Here is a 24,059-nt window from a genome sequence, read left to right on the forward strand (position 1 = left end):
GTGGGGAGAACAACGCAGCTCAGCCCAGGCTCAAACAATGCCGAGCTATTTCCATACTCACAAACCAACCGTGCTTCACGGGAGGTGACCGTGTTGTCGCCCAGGGGCTCGGCAGGCCTGGGGCTGGTTTGGCAGCCATGCAGCCACCTGCTGCACGGGAGGCATGGACCCAGTGCCGCCGGGATGGCGCTGGGATGATGCTTGGGTTCTCCTGGTGCTGGAGCAGGAGCCAGAGACCAACCCTGAAACTTCAGGCAGCTACAGACTTCTAACAACTGTTGGGGAAATGGATGTCTTAGCTAGTAAATATTTATGGCATATTCTAACTATTCCCTGCTGTTTTCCATTAGGACTGACATCCCAGAGCAATGAGTAAGTCCCAGTGTATGTCCTTCCTGGCTCTGCATCACTCAGCCGGACCCGCTGTGAGACTGCTGGCCCATGAATGAGTTCAGGCTCGGGGAAGCTCATCCTCCCCCTGCATCCCCCTGGCACCGACTGAGGTCCCAGGCACACACCGTGCTTAGGCTGAGCCTCACCACAGCCACCCCGTCCTGCCCCGCCGAGGAGGGGTAGTAACAACCGCCAGCCCTTCGCCACATGCCCTGGCAGGAGGTTTGAGGGATTGCGGCTGGTCAAGCTGAGTTGAGACCAGGCATTTCTAGCATACGGAAAAGGAGGTGTCACTGGTGAGCGTGACATCTGCATTGGCAGTCAACAGCAAGGAGCTGAAAGAATAGAGCAGAGTTTTGTGGGGGGACTACGTGCAGGCCAGCTAGACGGAAGATCTCAGCTGTGTTTCCTTGCAAAAGTGATTTTCTCTGGCCCAGGGCAGGGGAAGCGCCTGAGATCTCCCGATCTGGGGCAGCGAAAGCTCGGGGCTGCTCTCACTGGTTTCAGGGCAGCAGGCTGCCAGGACACATCCACAACTTTCCCTCCCTTTGGACCGGGCCTCCCAGGACTGAAACAGCCCTTCCCCAGAGCCCGGCTGCTTCTGCTGCCTCTTGTGCGTTAACCTCTCAGGGAGGGTCTTTTCACAGCGGTGCGATGCCTCCTTAAGCCCACACAGGGTCACTTTTCTCTCCTGTAACATAGGTCATTTAACGTCAAAGCATCACAAAAGGTATCAGGGAAGGTATTTGTGCTAATCACTCATTAAGCATTTCTGGAAAAAAAAAAAAACATCAGGCTCATCCTTTCCAAGATAGCAACAGCAGGAGAGAAATGTGCCAGGTATGGGAGCTGTTGTCCTCTCCATACCCAGCTCCTTCCTGCCTCCCTTTTCTGGCCTGTTGGAGGGCTGCTGTCTCCCTCCCATCTCTCCCTTCATGTTACTCCTTGATTTTTCCTCCTTCCTTCTCCCTTGCTTTCTAAGCTTAATTTTTCTCTTGACTAGACTTTGATCTTCACAATTCTTTTGCTCTGTCCTCTTCCTTGTCCTTTTCCCTCTCCCCCCGCTGCCTCATCTCTCTCCCCCTTCATCCACCAGTCAGTGGTGGCCACATGCCAAAGCAGTGCCGGAGCTGTCAATAAAAGAGCCCTCCAACTCCTACAAATCATATTACAGCCCCAAACACCATTTCTACCCGAGACCGTGGGCTCCAAGCCCATCTGCAGCTCAAACCTCTCCCAGCTAAGCCCCCCTCCTACGCAGCTCCACTACACCAGACCTCCGCTACTTGTTGCTACAGCTGTAAAAGCAGGGACTGACACAGCAGGGGAGGGATCGTAGCTGCTAAAACCACATGCTTCATGCACCAGCTCTCCTCTTAATCTACATCAGGCCCGTAGAGGCTGATGTCTGTTCCCTGTCTTTTCTCCGCTGCCTGAAGTCCATGGGCCACAGGCCCCTGCACACCTTGGGACCTTCACTGCAGTGATGGGATGCACTCAGAGACGATGTAGAGTCCACTTTGAGCCTGGCCTGACCCCCCCCGCTAACAAGCACCAAGCTGTTCTGTCGGGTCTCTCCCTTTGCTATGAAGTAGTTTCTTCATCATCATCTTCATTAGAGGATTTGGAGAGGGGTCAGGACAGAGAGCAACAGTTGCAAAATGAAGAAGTATTTACAGGAGGAACAGTAGGGCTTTGGGATTCTGCTTCCCATTGATGATTGATAGTGTTATCCTGATCTTGAGCAAGGCCACGCTGAGCTACAATCCTCTTTTTGCAAGCTGAGGCATCTTGGGCCTGCCTGATATTAGACCAGAAAAAATTACGGTTGCTGGAAATGGCATCGACCACCTGGGAGCCAGGCCCGTGCTCTGTGGATGGCTCTGAACCGACGCCTGGGCTGGGTGGTGAGTAGCCTGGAGCTGCTTTCAGGTGGGATGATAACCTGATACCTTGACGACAATGTCTGGTGAATTAAGTCCTGTGGTATTTTTGTAATAGCAGAGCTGTGAATCTCAGCTTCGCAGCTAAATTGCACTTGAGTAATGCTCTCATGACTTGACTATCTCCCCAACATTTTAATTAGTCATTTCTGTCTTCCCTAACGCATATTAGTACAAAATTATTGTTATTAGTACAAAATGGCTGCCCTGACACCCACTGACACACAGCTTTTTTCAAGATGGGGCTGTATTTCAGCAGCAATGGGTGGTCTTGAAGGTGTTTTTGGAACCATTGGGGGAAAAAAAAGCATCGACATAGTGGACGCAGACCCAAAAGCAGACCTTTTGACTCCTCTCCTTTGCAGCCCACTTGGGGGCCGACACCCAAGGGCCCATGATGCTCCCACTGAAGTCAACTCTGATATTGAGTGCAACAGAAGCAGAAGCAGGCCCTGGGGAAGGACAGCCATGACAAGAGCTCGGGACAGAGAAGATTCAGAGGGTCCACGTACCCTGCCTCCTCTGTGTGCGCAAGCAAGCATCGCTGCATCTATACTCCTGCTTTATACAGAGCTGTGCAGGAGCAGTTTGTACTCGTAGATAACACAGGGTGGTGATCACAAAAACCTGCCGCCCTTTTGGCTTGAGCAATTAGCCCGTACTCAATGTTTCCATTGCGAACTGAATGATGGCATTAAGTAGTTTGACATAATCCTGTTTGCCTCCAAAGAATACACAAACTTCTGCTTCTGTAAGCACAGCGGGAGTCAAACTGCATCAACAGCTTCTTTGGTCATAGCTCTAAGCCTCTTTTTAACCAGTTCTTCAACCTGCTTGGAAAAATCTCCTCAAGCTCTTGCTGTGTGTCAAGTTGCACGTTCTTCGCTGTGCTGCCCGTACACTTCTACAGTTTCCACTGCCACTCTTCAGCCTCTCCTCTCCTCCCTCCCAGCTTCCCTCCATAGGTTTGCTTTGGAGGCAATAGTTCCCAAGTGCCTCAGGCCATTTGTGGTAGACACACAGGGCAGGAATTTGGTAAGACAAAGCTGTCTTTCATCAGACAATGACATTTATGCCCCTCTATCATCATATTGCATCAACACGCATGCTGTGTCAATGCCCCATTGCCACTTTGCTTCTGATTAAACACCTCTGGGGTTTAATGAGTTCTGCTCCTGCTGTAAACCAGTGGTCACGGGTATGATCACCCCAGTAATCCCAGGATAATTTTGGACATCCTGCGAGGGGTGGCAGAGCCAAATGCAGCTGCAGCATCCTTCAAAGGCTGAAGGGTGTTTTGGAGACTTCCATAAAGCACGAATCCACCTTGCAAAACCCATTGTCCCAGCTGGTCAGCAGAGACTGGTCTCAACAAGCTGTTCAGAACGAGCTCCCCTCATCTCCAGCCACGCTTCTGCAATCCTCGCATCTGCCACCTGCTCTGTCATTAGCTTTTGGGCTGTAGCCAAAGACTGTGGCAACACCTGAACTACTAATTGGGCTATTGCAGCAGCTCTAGCAGAGCTGGGATGCCTCTGCCAGCCAAGCCAACCGCTCCAAGATGTGCCAGCGTGCAGCCAGCGCTCTAACTGTGCTTGAAGCCCCCTGCGCTGCAATGCAGTGAGGAGCTCCCGCAGCTACGTGCCACGGAGATATTTTTGCAAATGCTGTTTTGCTGCACAGAGGGCAGGTGTTGCCAGCCAGGCAGGGCACGTGTGGGAAGTGGAGAAGACCAGGAGGAGCTGTGGAGGGGGAAATAAAGGGAATCAGCTGATCACAGGTGAATGGCACAGAAGGGATGGGCCCAGCAGGAGGCAAAGGTACTACCGGAAGAGATACGGCTGCTCGCGGATGGCAGAACTCTCCCTCGCACCCTGCTGCTGACTGCTGTTTGCTCTCCCAGGACCAGGCCACAGCAGTTAGGGAAAATAATCCATTGGAGCAAGGAAGATAGAGAGGCAAGGGAGAGGAGAAGGCTGGGGCTCTAGAGAAGGATGCTTCCTAAGTTCCCAAGGTGGATGAGTTCCCACCTGGGGAATACCAGCACCCATGATGGCATTAGCTGGTCTTGTAGTCAGAGAGCTGGGAAACGCTTCCACGCTCTTGGGGTCTTCCTATAGCCTCTGCAGCAGGTGCATGTAATGGCAAACATTATAGAGCTGCAGTTGCATCCATTCACCTTCCTTTCTAGTCTGCTTGGTGAGGAGCATCTGCAAGGGAGAACAGACAGACCCAGCTGTGGGCCAGCATGAGTGTTTAACCCCCTGAGGTCCAACCTGCTTTGCTCGGCAAGGTGTGAAGAGGCCAGCATTCACCCAGCACAAGCAAATGCTTTGGCAGGACAGGCTCCAGGCAGGAGTGAAGCCAGCCGTGCCCCAGGGCAGGAGGCTTTTGAGTGGCTGAGAGGTGAAGAGCCAAGGCTCTGCAGCCTGCTTTGCTGATGGCAGAACCTGGAAAGGCAGCCGCTGCCACCACAAGATGAGTAAGATCCTGCCAAGTGACAATTACCTCCAGGAGGAAATGTGGCTCCCTCCAGGAGCAGCAGTTACTAATTCCCCCGCCAATATCTTCAGGTGAAGAAGAGGGTGGCCAACAGCCTCGCCAGGCACGGGAGGAGAGGAGAAGCTCTCTGTGCCTTCGGCTGGCAGGGCAGCGGCACCGCCTGCGATGGAGACCCTTGTCTGTCTGCAGACCTTGCAGGGAGAGGGGGCAAAATTAAAGACAGTTAAGTAAATGGTGGTCCCCTTGCTAATTGTGCCTTCCTCAACAGAGTTGTATCACAGAAAAAAATACCTGAATGAGGCTTTTTTTTGTGTGAGATCATAGCCAGCTCTCTGTACCCAATTCTGTCGAGGTCACAGTGGCTAAAATCAGTGGGTTTTTCAACCAGGCACAGCGACCCCCACCTTTTACCTCTCAGGCTGTGGAAGCCAAAAGGCACCTTCAACCTTTTGCAGGAAGCTTTGCCGCATCACTGAGGCGACATGGGCTTCTCCAGCGGGGTGCTGTGGTCTTGCTGTTGGGGCTTCCTCATGGTAATGGGCAGCTCCCACCAGCTCTCACAGCCCTACGTGGGGAGAGCAGCTCTGGGGAAGACACTTGCGCAACTTTGCAGGACTCCCCAGGTACGTTAAAGGAAGATGTCCAGCCCCAACCGGTTCTGGACTATGAAGCTCTACTGGCCAGGCAAGGGAAGGGTCAGCACACAGTTACTAACACAGACCTCCACTTCCTAGTGATGCTTTGCAGATTAGCATTGTGGTCCTCAGGCAACCTCGTTCAACCAGTTCATCCCGCTTTCCAGGGAAGCTCAGTGACAGGGGGCAGAGATCACGCCGGTGCTGCTGGAAGACCCACGGGTCCCCACAGCAGCTCTTAGTAGTTACTCCGTGCGCTCAAAGTCAGCACTTCGGTCTCAGGCACTCCACAATATAAAACACTGGGGCCAAGGTTGGATGGAGTCAGGTCCTTTTGTAGCATTTTAAGGTGCACATTGCGAAGCCTGGAGTTTTTTCTTAAAAATATAAAGTAGGAAAATCTCCTCAGCTGTGATGTTGTCTGTGTGCTGAACATCTGTATGACAAAGAGATGTGGTCAGTGGCATTCGCCTGCAATAAATACCAGTCTAATATGACTTTGAGTATGTGCTGGTTAGATGCTGTATTATTCTCTGCTTGCTATGGAGCTGTTGTAGTCCCCACTATCACCTCTGTAACCGTTGACTTTGGGAAGGTTTCTACTCATGTGCACCAGTTGGTCAAAAAATTCCCAGAACAAGTATCTCCATGGAGGAAAATAATATTTTTCAAAGAGCACTGTGGCTTTGGAGAAGAGAGTAACTCCAAGATTAAAAATAAAGCCTTATCAGAATAAAATAATCTTTCTTAGCTGGCTTTGTATCAACCAGTTAGTCTCAATGGCCAAGTTTCTAGTTTGAAGGACCAAGTGAGGTCTCTCTTGTGTGGTTTTATACACTCGGTCTGTGCTGTGATTTATAATCTGGAATATAGGAAAGTTTCCTTGCTTATGTTTCAAAAAATCAGCAATTCGTGGTTCCCCGTGCTGATGTGTTAGCACTTAGACTGTAGGTTACAGCGTTCATTGCCCTGTCCAACAGCGACTGCTTATGCAGCAAGGCTGCTCTCCTCAGCAGCGCTGGGCACCTTCGGCTCTGCCTCGGAACATCACAGCCCACCTGTGCCCTTTCTGGGGTTATTTTGTTGGATCCTATTTTCATCTGGGTTTGTCAAGTCCTTTCCCTTCCTCGGTGGATGGCTGGCAATGGCGTGGCTGCAAGGGATACGCTGTCCTCCCCCGGCGTGTCTCCATCCCATCCCTCTGCATCATCTCCTTTCCCGCTCGGGGCAGCTCCCGGCGCTGGCGGTGTCAGCGTGAGGCGGCAGGAGAGACCAGTGGGTGCCGGTGCCAGCGCTCAGGCTCCCCGCAAGCACGGCGAGGCCGCGGCCCCTCCCCGAGCCTCGGCGTCTCCACGTCTGTGCTGGAGGCAATGACAGCGCCGTGACTCACGGGCGCCCTGCGAGAGCGGGCCACGTCCCCAGCGGGGAACCACCGTGTTGGAGGATGATCATGCGAGAGAGTGTGACAAGCAGGGAGGGATGCAGGGATGGGGAGGTTACGCTGGGCTGTGCCAGCCGGGAAGGAGGCCTGTGCAGCTGGCGCCCGTGTCGGGTCACGAGGAACGCCCACCGTTTCACGGGGTGGCCAAGGGAAGAGGGCAGTTCCAGCCTCCCCCACCTCCCTGCAATGTTTGCCCCTGTGTGCAAACACCTCAGGTGTCCCCAGGGTGCTGTCCTTCTTCCCTCTGCTCCTCAGTCCTTCCCTGGCTTGTGTTCGTGGTCTTTCAGACATCTCTGCTGCTTCTTTCCCCCGCGTTCTCCACCGTATTCCCCCAAGGATGCAAACCCCAGCACTCCCCTGGCAGATGAGGTCTCTTCGGTTCCCCCCCGGTTTTCCTGCATGCCCATGGCCCCTCACTTGCCCCGTTCATCGGGTGACACCGGTGCGTCCTCCCGGCTGCAGCCGGGTGCCGCGCAGCAATGCTGGGCAGAGGCAGGGACAGAGGGCAACCTCGGTAGATTTTGGAAAGGCGCCCAGGGCCTGCTGTGGCATCACTCAGGCCTCTGCGGGAGCCCGGAGCAGCACGTGTTGACACCGAACCTGACCGCAGGAAGATCAGGGAATGCAAAAGCGCCTGTGGCTGAGGGAAGCTGGACTTGACCCTTGTGTGAATTTGCCGAGCTCAGCAGGCAACATGAGGCCCATGGAAGAAGCATGTCCTGCTGCAGCAACACTGCCCATTGCCCTCCCTACACATCACCTTGTGTGGACGACTTTGGGTTTGTTTTTTTTTTCTAATGAAAGCCCCAGCTGCACCTTCTGCAAGCAGTTTCTGGCTGATTCACTTGAAGGAAAACTTTGTCCTTGGTGGAAACACCCCATCAAGTGGGAGGGACATGCTCCCTCCCGGGAATCTGCTTCCTTCAGCAGTCAGGCTGTGCCGGCAGTGCGGCAGACTGTGCGAGGCCAACAAAAATAAGCAAAAAAAACCCTCAACTAGGTCTCAACGACTGCTGAATAACACAGGGACCACACTTGCCTCCTCGGCGCTCGGTGAAGAGGGAGCAAGCTTCCCCACACCTCCACCTGCACCATTCCCTGCCCCTCCTCAAGGCAAAGCAGCAAAATTTGACCCTGAACCTCCTTCGCAGAGATCTCCTTTTCCTAACCCGCTGCCGTGCCTGTGAGGGCTTCTTGGGGAAAAAAAAATCACGTGTCCCTCCCCGGCACACGCACTTACCATGCTGGAGTCACTTTTGCCGCTGGCAATGGCCACACATAAATTGGCCGTCACGCAACTTGGCTCTTTGCTGACCAGTACGACTCAAAAGCACCATGCGTGCCGGCCGGGGCTTAGCCTTCACCGAGGCGTCTTGGGGCGGGGGGGGGTGAAAGCTTTGCTATTTCTCTGCTTTATAAAAAGCGGACCAGGTTTCAGGAGGTGACGGCGCAGGTGGCGGCGAGGGGGACAGTAGAAGAACAGCTCTGCAAGGGCCGGGGCGAGCGTGTTCCCGGCCGTGTTTGAATTGGAGCCCGGCCATAGAAAGCGAAGGGAAAAGCACAAGGTTTGGGAGGCGGCTAACCTTGGCCGCAGCTTGCCTCTGGGCTGGTGCCTGTGTTCCGGCGGAGGACACGCTCGGGGTGGGAAGACCTGGCCGTCCCTCCGCGGCCGCGGCGTCAGCCTCGGCCCTCGCACCCGCCGGGTGCCACGTGAGCGGGGAGCAGGTGGCGTTGGCAGGAGCGCTCCTCGGGGACGCCAAGGACTCGGCGGGTCCCGGCCCCCCCACCAGCGGTGTTTTTCCACCTCTCAGTCCTGGCACGTCGGCAAGTGCCGGGGCACGGGGAGGCACCCGCTGTCGGCGGCGCCTGCGCCATGCGTTATTCAATCCCAATAATCCCAAGTCTCCGGGAGGCTCTGGGGCAGCGGGAGACGCTCTCCTGATGGAGCAAACTCGGGCTGTTTTGCTGGGCCTGTATTTAAAACACAGTCCAGGGCACGGCTGCCTTACAGACGGCTTTTCGTGCTTGCATAAGGCTTTCCTCCAGGCACCAGCCCCCTCTCGCTCCCAGCACAGCCCGATTCGTGTCAGAAACTGCTGCTGTCACAGACTGAAAAGCCAAATGCTGAAGCGTGGCATTTTCTACCCGAGCTGTCTCCTCCTTTCAGGTGGGACCCCGCCCGCTCGGTGACTCAAGTTTCAAGTTTCCTTCGTAATAACGGAGTCCCCTGTGACGAGTGTCTAAACAACACCCCCACGCCCCTCACTTTGGAGGTTTCAGGAGACAAGTCCCATCTTGCCGCCATGCCTTGCTGGAACACCCTATTTGGGGACCGACTCGGTCACTGCCCAAACACCCGGCAAATATTCCCATGCCCAGGCATCACCCCGCAACGGCTGAGCGTGGGGCTCCAGCACCTCCTTTCCTCGCTGAAGGCTGACGGAGGGCAGATCCCCGTCCCTGCACGCTGCTTCCAGGCGGGTGTTTCACCTCCCCACACCCTTCAGGCTCCCTGAGACAGCACAGGGCTGACAACACAACCCTGTTCCTCATGAGGAACGAGGCTCTACTAAGCCTTTTCCCTAATCCCTGCCCAAGCTGCGCAGCTATCAGCTGTAAACTGACGCCAGGCCCTACCGCTCCGCGTACCTGTGCCCAAAAAGGGAAGGGCTCCATGCCTCCCCGTGTCACAGCCGAGCAAATGCAGGGCAAGGATCAGGAAGGGACATACTCACCCTCGATTTTCCATTTCCAGAAACATGTCCGAGGGCAAGCATTTGTGCGTGCTTTAGATAAATGATTACAAGGGGTTTGAGACACAAAGGGGAAAAAATAGTTTTGTTGCTTAGCAGAGTGTGACGGTCACGTGGCGCGCAGCAGGAACGAGCAGCAGCCCAGCTCCCGGGGCTTGCAAAGCCAAGGGCAAGGCAGCGCGAGCTCCTCCAGGAAGAAATTCAGGCTAGAGGGGCTGAGGGGGCGCGGGTAAGGGTGCCAGCAGGAGCCAGCAGCCAGGACCAGCTCCACGTTTGGTTTCCTCAAGTGCATTCAGAGCAGCTCCCTTCAACAGCTTTTTAAGAAGGCGGCGCGGAGAGCTGCGAGCCACCCCTCCAGCAGGAGGCAGCAGGAGCGTGGCGGGGCCGGGGAAGCTGGGTCACACGGCGGTGCCATCCGGCACACGGCGGGTGGGACAGGCATTTCGGCATCTTCCTCAGCACAGAGGGGCCATCGCATCTCGTTTTGCTAAAAAGGAGCAGCTCCCTCCGACAGAAATTCTGATTAAAGCTGGGCAATGAGAGGTTAGAAAGAGAAGAGAAACAAAATCAGACCTTCATCATCACTGCTTGCTCTCATATCCAGCCTCAAGCCCACGTTGCTATGAGAAGTCACCTTGGATGAAGATTCACAGCAGGGAGGGCAGGGCCTGCACAGGCACCTCGAGGCCTCCTCTGCCGAGCAAGTACCTCAGGTGCCCCGGGGTAAACCCAAACTGGTTTGCACCGAGGGGAGAGCAATCAACCCACAAACAGCACCCCCTCTGCAGAAACCGCTGCCTGGGAAGGCTTCAGCCGCCCCGTGCAGTGACACCAGAGGGATCCCAGCCCGGTCCCGCAGGCGATGGCTGCAGGCGATGGCCCCGAGCTGCCGCAGAAGCCGGGTATTTTAGGAACTCTGCCGATTGATTGAAGGCCCCCGAGGGACCATGTGCCAAAGGCAAAGCCTCCCGCTCCCTCCTCTCCCCCGGGGAGGAGAGCCAGCTAGGGAGCTGAATCACGGCAGGGCCGGGGAAGGCCAGGCCAGGCGCACCGCCGCTTCGTCCTACGCTGCTGCTCCCCTCGGCAGCGCGAGGGGCCAGGGAGACAGCCGCCCTCGCCATGCTGCACGAGCCCGGGCATCACCGGGCTACGCCCGACTCCTAACGCAACCTCCGCCGCGTGCCCTGCAAACCCGCGGCCTTGCCTGCGAGAGGGCGAGGCCAAGGCGCCGGTTCATCCGAAGGCGGGCAGGGAAGGCGGCCGTGTCCCTCCTCGCCTGGCAACAGGCAGGGCAGAGGCGTTCTCTCCCCACCGAGCACTCACCACACGACAAGGGGTTATTATATCATGCTTTTAATACAAACTTAAAAAAATCTGGAACAATAGAAACTGTACAGATTTGATCAACCTTTTTGCTTTTTTTTTTTGTTTGTTTTTTTTTTGTTTTTAACTAAATCTCTAGACACACCAATGTCCCGTTCCAAAATATTGCACAACATTCTGAATACAAAACTCTTGATTGTATTCCTCCTTCGCTAAAGAAAAAAAAAAAAAAGAAAAAAAAAAAAAAAAAGACAGCAACCCCCTGGTTCCCCCCTCTCAGTCGCCCCCTTCTCAGAAAGAAACCCAAGCAGAGCACACACAGAAATCCTCCGCTCGGAGACATACAGGCTTCTGTCCTCTTTCACTCATTCTCTCCCACAAGGCAACTGTTGATTCACTCCTCGAAGAGGGGCGGGAGGGAAAGGAGGGAGGCTGACTGGGGAGAAAGGAATCTTCACCACTTCTTTTTTTTTTAAAGTTTTTTTCCTGAAAAAATATTTTTTTCTCTCCTCTTTTTAAGAAAAAATCTTGAAAAGAAAAAAATTACAGTTTTTTTTTACGTTAGAAATATACATATATTATATATACCTCTTACATTTTACAAATGTAGCAAATTATTCAATACAAACAGACATCAACAAAAAGAACACAAACCCATAAAAAATAAAAGTTAAAAAAAAATTTCTCTCTTCTCTTCCTAAGAAACCAGGTAAATTAGTGCAGGTTTTTAAAAAATAAAATTGAAGCTGAACGCCTACATCCAAGACTAGAAAAGACCCGAAAAGGCCGTTAGTTTCCATTGCTGCCTGACGCTGGAGGAACATTTCTGAAGCACACTTTTTTCCTTTTAAGATACAAAGAGGTTGGTCCCTCCTCTTTTCCTCCTTCCACTCACACCACTATTTTTAAAGCAGGTATAATACGTGTGGCAGGGCAAAGCGGCATCGAAGCTTCACACACATAAGCAGGTGGCCGGGGGGGGGGAGCATCCCCGCCTCTCCCCTCCCTCCCTGTGCCGGAGGAGGGCACACCGTCCCGCGGCAGCGGCTCGCGGGTGACTCTGCCAGATGCGGGGACAGTGGGGGGCAACTGGATCGGGTCCCGCAATCGCGGGCTGAGCGCCCCTCAGTCCCAGCGTGGCGAGTGGGCTGGCACTCAGCGGCGCGCTCCCGGGGAAAAAGGACGAGGTGGCAGTGGTAACGTCCATAATTGGGGGCTTCAAAGGAAAAAAAAGAAAAAAAAAAAAAAGAAGAAGAAAAAAGGGAAAACCCAACAGCTCAGCCATTCCTCAGCAACTTGCCCTAGTCTGGAAACCTGCAGGGTTGAGGCTGCGGGTGCTGGTTTGGGGGAATCTAAGCTGAGCTCCGCTCTCCTCGCCCACCCGCCACATTGGTCATAGCTCGATGGCAAGCAGCCTGCTCGGGAACCCACGCTGGGCGCGAGGCCGGGACCGTGCCTCCCCCCGTCACCCAGCGAGGGGAAGGGTGTGGTGCGGGAAACTCGCCTTAAAGAGCTGCGGGCAGCAGCGGTCTCCCTGGGACAGCCCGTTACCTCTGCAAAGGCTCACTGGCAACACAACTACAAGAGGGCTGGAGCGCCTTCATCTCAGCTCGAGGGAAGGGAGCGGGAAAAGCGCGAGTTCAAGCTCACGTCCCCTGAAACAGGGATGTCTTGAAAGAGCACATTGGTTCGACAGATACAGGAGAAGTGGGTTTCAGAGGGTGCTCCAGAGACATCATTAAAAGAAAACCAAACCTCAAGTTTGGGAGGCAGCAAAAAGCTTATTTTTCTTTTAAACTGAGAACTTCAAAGACTGGAGTCTCATCATCTCCACCTCTCTCCTCTCTGCACGCTTCCATACTCCCACAACAGCCTCCAAGGAGGCCTCCTTCCCACCTAGAGAGCCTCCACCCTGCCTGAGCAAGCAGCAGCCCTCCTTCAGCTTGCTGTAAAGGTGGGTTTTGGAGTCCCCGACACAGAAGCGACCTAGCTGAGAAGCCACTACTGCCCGACTGCAGCACATCGTCCCGGGGAAAGCTGCAGGGGCATTCCCAGATCCTTGCCCTGCGGCGGGGAGGCACCATACATTCACGCCCTGGGATAGCCACTCGCCTTCGGAGTGCCCGTCTCCGCTCTAAGCCTCCCGTCATCCGCGCTGACGTGATCTGGCCGGAATGATGAGTTTACGCTAGGTGCTTCCCTTCCACACCAGATCAGCCACCTCCTCCCGCTCCTCCAGGAAGGCAGGGGAGGGGATTTAGTCAGGTGTATACCTGGCTGAAAGCACAAACCCTTACGCTACCACTCAAGAGAGCAGCTTCAACACCACATCCCTTTCTCTTCCTCAAAAGTAGTGCTGCCTCTCTAACTAAAAAAGAAGGAACTCTCCCTCTCTGAGACAAGAAGATGAATTCACAGCAGGAAACAAGAACTCGGACCCAGGAGGCCACCCCAGCTGACCGCCGGTGGATGCTGGCCCCTGCTGCTGGCGAGAAGGTCTGGGAAGCAGGGGCAGGATCCGAGCGGGGCCGCCTGGCTCAGCGCCACCTCCCCCAGCCGCAGGGACGGACAGGCGGCGTTTCCACGCCACAGGGCTGTCACCCGGACCGACCGGGCACAGAAAGGCCCCCTCGCTCACGCACAGAAGGGGACAATAACCAGAGTCCCTCAGTTCAAGGCGCTGTTCTCCTGTAGCTGCGGCTGGAAGCGCGGATGAGGAAGGGAGCAGGAAGAAGCCATTTCACAGTAACGCTCTGCCCTCCCTGCTACGTGCCGGGAAGCCGTCAAGGAGAAGAGTTACTGCTTTTCAGCACGCAGACAGAACAGCTGACGCCAGCCCGGGCTGGAGAGCCCGGAGCAACATCAGCACAACGGTCTCTGCCCGTGGGCACAGTAGATGCTCTCTGTCTGCACGCAGAGCTGTAACAGAAAAGCAAGCCCACCCACCCGTTTCTGGCTAGCACGCAACAAGAGCGTGTGTATCTCCACTGACACTGACTCATCCCCTCCCCATCTCTCCTCCAGCGAGGTGGTACGAAGGCGACGTCCCTGCACCCGGGTGGAAGAACCCCGTGTCCAGCGCTGGGGGTGGTGCAGGGAATCAGGAGCATCGTGACCTATGTTTGCACCAGTCCTGGGCTGGGGTGGGGGAAGGGGGAACACAAACCGAAAAAATCCCAAGACTCTTAAGGAGTAAAAAAGTGAGTAGGAAAAAAGCACAGGGACTGAGTTAAAAAACAAGTCAGTGCTTCAGGAGCGTTGCCAGCACAGCGCAACAACACTGGGCTCTCTCTTTTCCCAAGAAGCTATATTTATAAGATTTGAATATTTTCTGTATATTTCTATTTTTCTTTTCTCTCCCTCTTTTTTGTTTGTTTTGTTCTTGTTTCCCCTCCCTCCCTCCCCACCCCAAAATACTCTCCTTCCTTGTGTTCAGTTGGCCAGGACGACGGGCTGGAACGACTGGCTGGGATACTGCATGGCATTCAGGTTGTAGCTGAGTCCTTCCACGAAGGGAGACTTCTCCAAAAAGAGGCTGTTGGTGCTGCCACCGAAGACCTGAGCCATATCAAAGGTACCACCCGTGCCGGTGTTGAACTGCGATGTCGGCGGGATGCTGCTGGCCTGGCTCTCACTGGCAACACCGTCGAAGAAGAGACTGCTGGCTCCCGGCGACCCGCCGTTGTAAACGAACTCCTTGGCGTTGGGGGAGAGCTGCGACTGCGGGGCTTGGCTCCCAGTGCTCCCGACGAAGTTCAGAGAGTGCATAGACAGGGAGAGGCCCTTGTGCTTCAGCAGGTTGGTGGTGGGAGACCTGACCATCCTCGGCTGCTGCCCAGCCCCTGCTCCGCCACCCCCTCCTCCGGCTCCTCCACCCTTCTTCATCTTGGTAGAGCCGAACTTTGTGGCAGCAAAGGTGGCAGTGGTGAAAGTGATGGGCTGGGCAGAGCGAGGGATGAAGGTGGGGCTAGGCGACTGGCCGAAGGAGGGGGACGGAGAGTTGGACAGCGAGTTGTCCTGGCTGCCGATGGGGACAAACACCTGGGCATCAGGGTTGAAGCTGCTCTTGATTTCTTTGTCCAGCTCCACGGCGCTGCAGCCCTCGCTGTCATCCAGGTAGAGGACCTTAACAGAGCCCTTCTCGCCGATCTGGTAGGAAACCTCAAAAGGATCGATCCAGACGCTCAGCTCTTCCGGCACGTTGGCGCGCACATCCTCCACGGCCAGCCCACTCCGCTTGGCCGCCAGTTCCACCACCGGATCCACCGTCTCCCCTATATGAACACAGCGATAGCCAGATCCTTTCAGAGGCTTCTCCGGGTACCAGTGACCCTCATATTTCTTCTTCAGCAGGCGCTCTAGCTCCTCACCAAACAGGTCTGCCCGCCTCCGAGGAAGCTTGTTGTACAGGTATGAGATGATGAAGTTAAGAGCAACTTTGATCTCCAGATGCATACTCCCTTCGCAGCAAGCAAGTCAGGGCAGTGTATTAAAAGAGACAAAATGACACACACATAGACAAGATTTGGCTCCAAGCAGACCTAGGGAAAGAGAGAAAAGGATGGATGAAGACAAGAGAACACAACTCCTCTCCACCTGTTGGGATGAACAGCTGCGCTTTTTCATTAACAAAAGCAGAACGAGCGGTTTGCATCAACGCTAACAAGCAGTGATGCTCTCTAGGAGAGTCGCCCCAAATCTACTGGCCCTCAAAACAGAGATGCTGGTAGGGAGGAATCTCCCTGCTCCTCTACAGAAGAAATAAGGGTGTAGCTACTGCCCGCACACAGGCACGTACATTATACTCACCTCGCTGCCAAGTACCGCTGCTGAAACCCGGCAGGCCAACTGTCTGCTCTGGCAGAGCTATTTCAGCACATCTAACACACCTCCCTATGCCCTGGCAACTCAGCTGCTTCCAGCACGGCTCACCTGCACCAGCCCCTCCAGAACATAAGCGCACCACCTGAACGGCCTCGTGACTGGCTCAGCAGCTTGGGCAGAAACCCGCTCGCGCTCAGGACGGCAGGGCCAGCCTCTCCTCCGGGAGGCCGGCTGGTCGTGCCGGGTGCCGCGTCCTGCTGGCACAAGCGCAGAAGGGACGAGAAGGAGCGAGGGAGGGTGCCGAGGCACCAGCTGCCGGCCCGTGTTTACTATGCCCTTGACTGGCAGGCACATATCTTATTAAGCGTACCCGGTTGAGGCTCTGCCTAGCTACAAGCCTAAAAATCCCAGTTTAATTCAGTTGGGAAGGGAGAGGGGGGCAGGAAGCGCGCGTGGGGTCACAAAACACACACGTGCCAACAGCCTGTCCAATACAGTTCACACCGCTTATCCCTGCACAGAGGGAAGATGAGCTCTGCCAGGATCAGGTACCTGCTTAATAAAAACTGAAATTGCTTGCCAAAGACTGAAGTAATCCTCCTTCCCTTCCTCGTGAGGAAGTCTCTGAAATGGAGAGAACCCACAAAAGCACAATGCAAAACCACAACACTCAACTCTCCCATTATACACAGATTTGCAAACAACGTTCATCTGGGTACAAAAAAAACCCCAGGTAGGTCAGCACTGCGCTCTGTCACCCATCCAAAGAACACGAATCCCACAGATATTTTAAGAGGAAGCACACTTGTAGTAGCCTCCACGCCTCTCCATGGGGAAGCAGAAGATCCAGTTTTTAATTGGCAGCTTAGTCAGAGGCCACTGTCTTCAGCTGCCCTCACCTTGCTCAAACAGACACACCGCGTTCAACTGTCTTCCTAAAATGGGCTTCGGGGATGCTCTCACGCAGCACTCAAGCCAATGTTTACGACGTGTGCCAATTATTTGGGGGTGGGGATGGAGTACAAACATACGGTGTCAGCATTCCCCTGGAAAACCGGGAGTCCCAGCAGCACAGCCAGGCATCCACGCTGGCCTAGGTCAAGAGGAAGAAAAAACTGACCAGACTTGTTTGCTTGGTCTAGTTTAGTGGACAAGAAGGATTAAATAAATTTTAAAGAAAGCCTCAAATATTTTGAGGCTTTATTACACAAAAAGAAAAAAGGGCGTCTAGATTCTACGCTTTTTCTGTATTAATCCAAGTTCAGAGAGGCTTGGCTTCAAGATGATGGTAACCAGAAGCAGATCCCACACCTCAAGTCTACCAACAAGGTGGTCAGTTCTGGAAGGAATCCCCTTCGGTTTTGACTCAGCAAGAAGAAAAAACACAGGAATGAGGGGACAGAAGAGGGAGAGAAGCCTTGCCTTTAAAACCTGCCTTAAGGAATTACTGCAGCGTAACAACTTCTGGTAGGTCACTGAGACCTGACCAAGTTCAAATAAGAACAGATGAACACCAAAGAAACAAGCAACCAGAATTTTTCAGAGAACAGCAAGGAGAAGCCATTTTCAGAAGGCAAGAGTCTCAGCACGCAGACGGAACCTCTTCTAGAGAAAACAGCATGAAGCAAACCCCTGAAAGAGCACACCTAACTGTTAACGAGAGCTTATACAGCCCATACTACCTCAAGGGGGGATTACACAGAGCCTTCTCACTCCTTTGGCTTTGAGGCATCCGAGGGAGAGGACAGCTTGGGATCCCAGCAAATTTCGCAGGAGGAGAACAGCCAGTTTGTAAATCTTTTAATCTCATGTGATAAATTCTAATCCAGATCCAAATATCTATTAAGAAATCAGAAATTACAGACTGGGAAAGGAGCAAAGGCCAAAATTTATTACCACCTTATTCGCAACACAAATGCCTCGTATACTTTGAGGAGCCCACATCCTCATCAACCTTCTGCAGAAGGGAGCGAGGAGACACAACTGTAAATCACTGCCTCCTTTTTTTTTTTTTTCTTTTCTTGAAGAAGTACTCCCCCTTCCTAAAAGGGGAATACTCTGTACCTTGTCTATGAAAAAGATGAGTTAATTAGCCTAATAATATCAAGAGCTGCCAAGGTAGCTGTGTATCGCCGATACTTGCAGAAGGCACAAAAAGTCAGATACCACTGACTCCTCAGGTTGTTGACACGGTCAGATGTGCTCCAGTAGGACCCCCTCAATCTCCTTCTACTGCACCAAAATGCGATAACGTAGTAATAAAATGAAGAAAAAAAAAAAAAAAAAAAAAGCAGCTGAAGCAGCATGGCTCCAAGACAAGAAACAACTGAATATCAATGGTAAAAGGTATTCTGACAAGTCTTCCATAAAGAGAGGCTTGCCCACATTGCCAGCGCGTCCAAAGTAGAGGCTTACTGTACCGTGGGCAGCAGGTCGAGGCGCGGGCAGGGAACAAAGGGCCGCTCCTCTGCTCTGCGGGGGGAAGGCAGGAGCCCCCTCAGACCCCCCGTTTACCGGCACGCCAGAGGCCGAACGGCCCCGCTTGCATCAGAGGAGAGCCAACGGGGGAACGCTGCCCTCGCTACGCAAACACGGCGGGTGACCTTGCGAGCCCCCCTCCGAGCTCCCGAGAGAGGCCTGGCCGCCGGGAGCGGGCCGCCGGCCGCCTGGCCCTCACCAGCGGCGCTTCCAGGGCTTCTACAAGAGGGCCGCCACGACGACCTGCGCCCCGGCGGCAGGCCGCACCCGCCCGGGACAGCGGCCCCCTTTCCAGCCGCCCCCACCCCACCCACGGGCGGCGGAGGGGCTCGCCCCACTCGAGGCGAGCGGGGACGTACCCGAGCAGGCGGCCGGCCGCCCCCTCCCCGGGAGAGCGGCCATTTCTGGTGACCCGGCCGGACAGGCGCCCCCCCAGCCCCCCGCCGCGGGGCACCCTGGGAGTTGTAGTCCTCGCCCCCCTCCCCTCCCCGCGACCTACTTCGCCCCCGGACTACGCCTCCCGTCGCCCCCCGCGGCGGGCCCGGCCCGGCGCTCCGCTCGGCGGGGCAGGGCACAAAATTTTCCACGGCACATGCGCGCTGCCGGCCGGCCCGCCCGCCCCGGCGCTGCCCACGGCGGGGAACACGCCCCGCGGCCGGCGCTCCGGACCGCCGGGCAGCCGCCCCCTTCCTCCCTTCCCCTCCCCTCCCTCTCGGCGGGGACGGGGAGGCGCGTCCCCACCCCACGGCTGCGGGACGGAGCCCAGGAGGCCACACAAGCCCCGCGCGTCCCGGCCCCCGGGGGGGGGCAGACAGGGTCGCAAACAAGGTCCCCAAAAGCGCCCTTCGGGGGAGGGGGGAAGGCCCCCCCCAAGGGCCCCGCTCACCCGGCGAGGCGCCGCGGCGGCCCCCGAGGCCTGGGGGATCGGGGGCGGGGGGGGGGGGCGGGGGGGGTGCCGCACCCCCGCCCCCCGACACCTTCCCCCGAAGGAAACGCAGGCCTGACCCCCCCCGCCGCCGCACGACCCCTTCCCAGGGGCGCCCGTGCCCGCCAAGGGCACCTCGGCCGGGCCCCCCCTCCGTCGGGAGAGGGGCCGGCGGCGCCCGGCCCGGCCCGGCCCAGCCTCAGCAGCGCCTTTGTTGTCGCCGGGCTTCTCCCCGCCGGAGCCCGCGGGGGCTGGGTCCGCCGTGCGGGAAGGGAGACACCCCGGCGACACCCCCCCGCCGCAGCCCAGGGCGCCCGCCGCCGCCCCCCGGGCCCAGCCCGGCCCTTTGGGGGGCTGCTGGGGCTGAGCCGCACCCCGCCCCGTCCCCGTCAGACTGGGGGGGACGACGACGGGGACAGAACAAAATGGTGAACCGGGGCACCGCGGAGCGCCACCGACCCAATGACTTTCACACCCCCCTCCCCTGAAGCCCCATTAATCCGCCCCCGGGGGCCGGCAGCCGCACGGTGGCTCCGCGGAGGGACAAATGACCCCCCCCGGGCGGGGAGGGGGACGACGAGCCCGCTCAGGCCGAGCCCACGAAGGGGCTGCGGGCTGGGGGGACCCGGCCCGAGAACGGGGGGGCGCCCCCGGCCCCACTTACTTCGTCCTTGGCTCCAGGGCCGGCGGCTGGTGGCGGCTGTCGGGGGCGCCGCGGGTCTCTGCCCCGTCCCGTCCCCTCCCTCGCCTTCTCCCCCGGCGGTGCGGTTCCTCCGCGGGGCGGGCCCGGCGGCTGCCGGAGGTGGTGCGGAACGCCGGGAGGTGGGGGTGCGGGTGGTGCCGGTGCCGGTGTCGCTGTCGCCGCCGCCTCTCCTCGCCCCGCCGGCCCGGAGCCGCCCGCGCCCTGGCCCCAAGTGAGCCAACTCACGGCAAACTTTCACCCTTAGCAACCCCGCGCAGGGATCCGCGCTCCCGCCCAGCGTGATGCGGCCGCGGAGGGCGGGCCGGGACTACTTCCCCCTCCCCTCGCCGCCCGCCCAGCCCCGCCGCCCGCAGCGCCCCGGGGACGGGGGCGCCGGCTGCCCCCCGCGCCCCCCCGTTATTTCCCCCTTTTCTCCCCCCGCCGCCGGTGCAGCAGCCGCGCCGGGGACTGCCCCGACTGCGGGCGCCAGGGGAGGGGAGGGGCGGGGGGGTTTAGCGGGGATGAGGATTGACCTGAGGATTTCCCCAAGCGGCTTAGCCTGAGGCGGGGGGGCACGGCGAGGTGCTGAAGGGGCGCGGGGAGGGAAGGAACCGGCCGGCGTTTTGCTCGCCGCCGCCCGCCACGGGTGCTTGACGGCAGTCGCCCCAGCAGGCCGGGGAAGGGGGGCTGGTGCTGTCAGGCCCCGGCCCCGGGGCAGGACCGGCCCCGGGGAACTCGGGCTCCCGAGGGGACAAATCCGCGGCACAGCCCCAGCGGAGCCTTCAAGAACTCCTGCGCTGGAACCCCCAGGCCCCGCTGAGGGCGCGGGCGGGAGAGTCGGGGGGAGAGGCGCCCAGAAGGGCGTGAGGAGAAGGGGTAACCCCGGCGCCGTCCCTCACTGCAAGCCCCCGGGCCTGGGACACGGGCGGGGAGGCCGGGGGGGGGGCAGGCCCGCCTCCTCAGGGGACAGCGGGGCAAGGCCGAGCAAGACCTGCCGGTGTCACCTCGGGGAGGGCGGGAGCCGGCACGGCCACCCCTGCGCCCCCTGCCCCGCCGGCACCGCGCTGCCCGCCCCGCGGCGCAGAACCCGCGGACTACTTTGTCTCCGCACGCCTGTGCGCCTCCGCCGTGAGGGGAGGGCCGGCCCGGCAGCGGCGGAGGCGAGGGACCCGCAAGGTGCGCGAGCGGCGGCCGTGCTAAAAATAACTGCGGCGTGTTAGCAACAGCCTACTCATTGGCTGGCGGGGCCCGGCGGCGCCTTCGGATTGGTGCGCTGCCTCAGCCAGTCAGCCGAAGGGGGTGTGCGCAGGGGGGCGGTGCCGGGCGCGGCGCGGGGGCTGCCGGGAGTTGTAGTCGCCAGGGCGGCCGCGGCCTGCCCCGCCTTGGCCGCCGCCGTCCCGCACCGCGGGGCGTGGGAGGGCTCCCACCGGGCCGCGCCGGCCGGGCTCGTTACCGGGAGCCGTTACGCAAGGCGGCACCGCAGCCGGCGCCGCCCTGGGGAAGGACAGCCGCGGAGATGACGGTCCCCGGGGCCAGCCGGGCGCCTGTCCGGGTCCCAGGCCGCAGCCCTGGGCACCTGCAGCCCCAAAGGCTGGGCCTGGGCCGCCCGCTGGCAAGCTGAAGGCGCTCGCCCAGCGCCGCGCCGCTTTTTATTCTGCAAATAAACCTCCACAACGAAGACAAACCACGCGCGCTCGCTTTGGGGCAGGAGGAGAAGCGTTACGGGGGCGGGGGGGGGCTGTATTTTTCTCGCGTAGGACAGCGCCGTAGGTGGCTGAAGCGGGCCCGCTGCCCGCACGCGCGGCTCCGCGCTCTGCGGTTTAAACCAGACCCATTGCTCGCCCCGAGGAAGGCGAAGAAAATCCCGACAGGCGCCCGCAGGCCACGTATTTTACGGTCCAAGGCCATCACCTCGGACAGCCACCGTGTGCGAAGCGCCCTCGCTGTCCACACGTAAGGCAGCTTTTGACCCCAGCGAAGCTCCAAACGAGCGTAACGGACACGGAGAACGGCGTTTCCAGGCTCTCCCAGCCACGTCTCGGGCATCTTCCTCGGAGCTGACACAAGCAGGCCAGGGAGGGGGAACCGGTCTTGGCTACCGCGGTCCCTCTTGCAGCGGGGGTAGCTTGCCTGGCCCGTGAAACGTCCTCTTTGTCTTGGTCCTGAAGAATTCCCAAGAAAAATCCCACTGCGGAGTCACATTCCATCTTGGGATCAGATCTTCTCAATCATACGGAGTTACGTTTGAATGTTTCATTTACCGCCCATTTCCAAAAGGGACGAAGACCACAGACGCTTCCTGAGCTGCTCCGTGCCCCTCTGGTTAAGTAATTCTCCGCAGCAACCGTCTCCCAGGTGCAAAAATACAAAGTTCCTCTCTTGCCCCGTTTCCACGAAGATCCTCAGCACCTTTCTGGGTTTGGTTTGTCCTCCCCCGCTCAGGAACCCGTTACCCTGGGTCTTGCCTTTGCCCCTGAAGGGGACTTCTTTTGAAGCCAGTCAACACCACATGTTAAGAAATCTGTTGGTGCTGTCCTTCCTAGCCACCGTGCCACAGCAGCCATCCTTCCTCATTTTCCCACTGATTAAAAAAAACCCCAAACCAACAACTTTTGAAGTTGGCATTGGTTTGTTTTTTTTTTTTCCTGCAGGGGAAGGGGGAGGAAGAGAAGGGGAAGATTTATGAGAGCTATTATGAGCAGCCTTATTTTCATCACTCCTAGTTTAAAAGGAATCGAGTTACAAAAGAACACATTTTTTTTCTGATACTCCTTTGCTTTGCTGGAAACAAAATCACGCTGTCAGCTGGAGATCAGGAAATTAAAATGACTGCGCTATTTTTAGCATCATTAAGAAAAAAAGGCAATTACATTTCTAAAATTCTATTGTTGTTTTAATAAGGCGTTACTAAGAGGGTGTTACACATTAGGGGTCTTTAAAATACTTGCACCTTGACCATGCTCCTTTAATTATCGCGTCGCCCTGGTACACATGCAGGCAGAGGAATTCTGTCACAGTATCCGCTCACGCATTCTCAGTCATTTGGCTATTGCGTCAAAGCAAAGCTACCGAATCAGGTGCGCGCGGGGAGGGAAGGGATCGCGAGGCCGCCGGGACAGAGCTCATTTTGCTGGGTTATTTAATGCCAAGGAAGGGCAGTCAGGTTATAATGGGGCATAATTAACACCGCCATACCCTGAATCCTCTTTACATTCAAGTCACATGGCAACCTCAAGGAAATGAAAAATTCTTTCCTGCTATTGAAGCAGGCAAACAACATCTCCAGCGGATCCCCGTAATGAGAAAATAACAGCTCCTGTGCAGATAAGGTGTCAGAAGCAGAGGGTTTTGTCTACACAACTCCCCCAGGGAAAGCTCACAGGCAGACTCGAGGCCTTTGCCCACCTTTTGTTTGGTTGGTTGGTGGTTTTTTTTTTTTTTTGGTTGATTTTTTTTTTTTTGGAAATAAAGGTACTGCTTCGGGCTCAAGGGCTTTGTCAAGACAAGGTCTAGATGATTCAAAGGACCAGAGGTGTGTTACGGAGCTATTTGCTGAGCTCGGTTGTAGCTGTGGGTGGTAGTTGGTCTGAAGAGGTGTGTAGCAAGGAACATCTACATTTCATAACGCAGCGATGCCTTGTTAGTACTGGCAACAAAGAGGCCAATTACTTAATAGGCCAAGAGGCCCCATGTTCCTCCCCCCCCAATGTAAATATTTGAAATAAAGGGATTTTTTTTACTTATTACATAACATCATTTTGATTAAAAAAGGAAAAAAAAAAAAGCGGTAACCCTACCTAGAACAGTAATGGCAGGAAGACACATTTAGCTCCGTGCAATTAGGATTTGCAGGCGGCACCATGGGGGTTCAGCTGCCAGAGAGGCAGCCGTCCCTCCCACCCTTCCTTGCAGTTGTCACGCAAGCGCTTCACAGCTGGCAGCCAGGGAGCCCCTGAATCGGGCTCCTTCAGACCCCAAGGTCCGATGAAGCCCTTCTAGAGCTTGGCAGGCACGCCGTAGCAGGACACGTCTTGTCTCATTCCCCCCCTGCAGGGAAGCCCGCCCTTTCAGCATGTGCGCTGGTCTCCAGTACTGCCAGGAAATCTCCTTCTACTGGACAAGTACTTTAAAATCGAATTAGTTAAGAAATATTGCAGTTT

At 56.7% G+C, this 24,059-nt stretch overlaps 1 protein-coding gene across 1 annotated transcript; it reads right to left on the minus strand.

The window, feature by feature from the left end:
* Positions 1-10,989: 10,989 nt before the first annotated feature.
* On the minus strand, positions 10,990-20,250 carry TOB2 (transducer of ERBB2, 2). Its single transcript, XM_082309829.1, has 2 exons — positions 19,882-20,250; positions 10,990-15,531 (listed from the first exon to the last, which is right to left on the minus strand). Exon 2 carries the CDS (start codon positions 15,443-15,445, stop codon positions 14,423-14,425), a length of 1,023 nt encoding a protein of 340 aa, XP_082165955.1. The 5' UTR covers positions 15,446-15,531; positions 19,882-20,250; the 3' UTR covers positions 10,990-14,422.
* Between the last annotated feature and the right edge of the window lie 3,809 nt (positions 20,251-24,059).

The sequence above is a fragment of the Platalea leucorodia genome (assembly GCF_965183815.1).
Source record: "Platalea leucorodia genome assembly, chromosome: 4".
Taxonomy (NCBI): Eukaryota; Metazoa; Chordata; class Aves; order Pelecaniformes; family Threskiornithidae; genus Platalea; species Platalea leucorodia.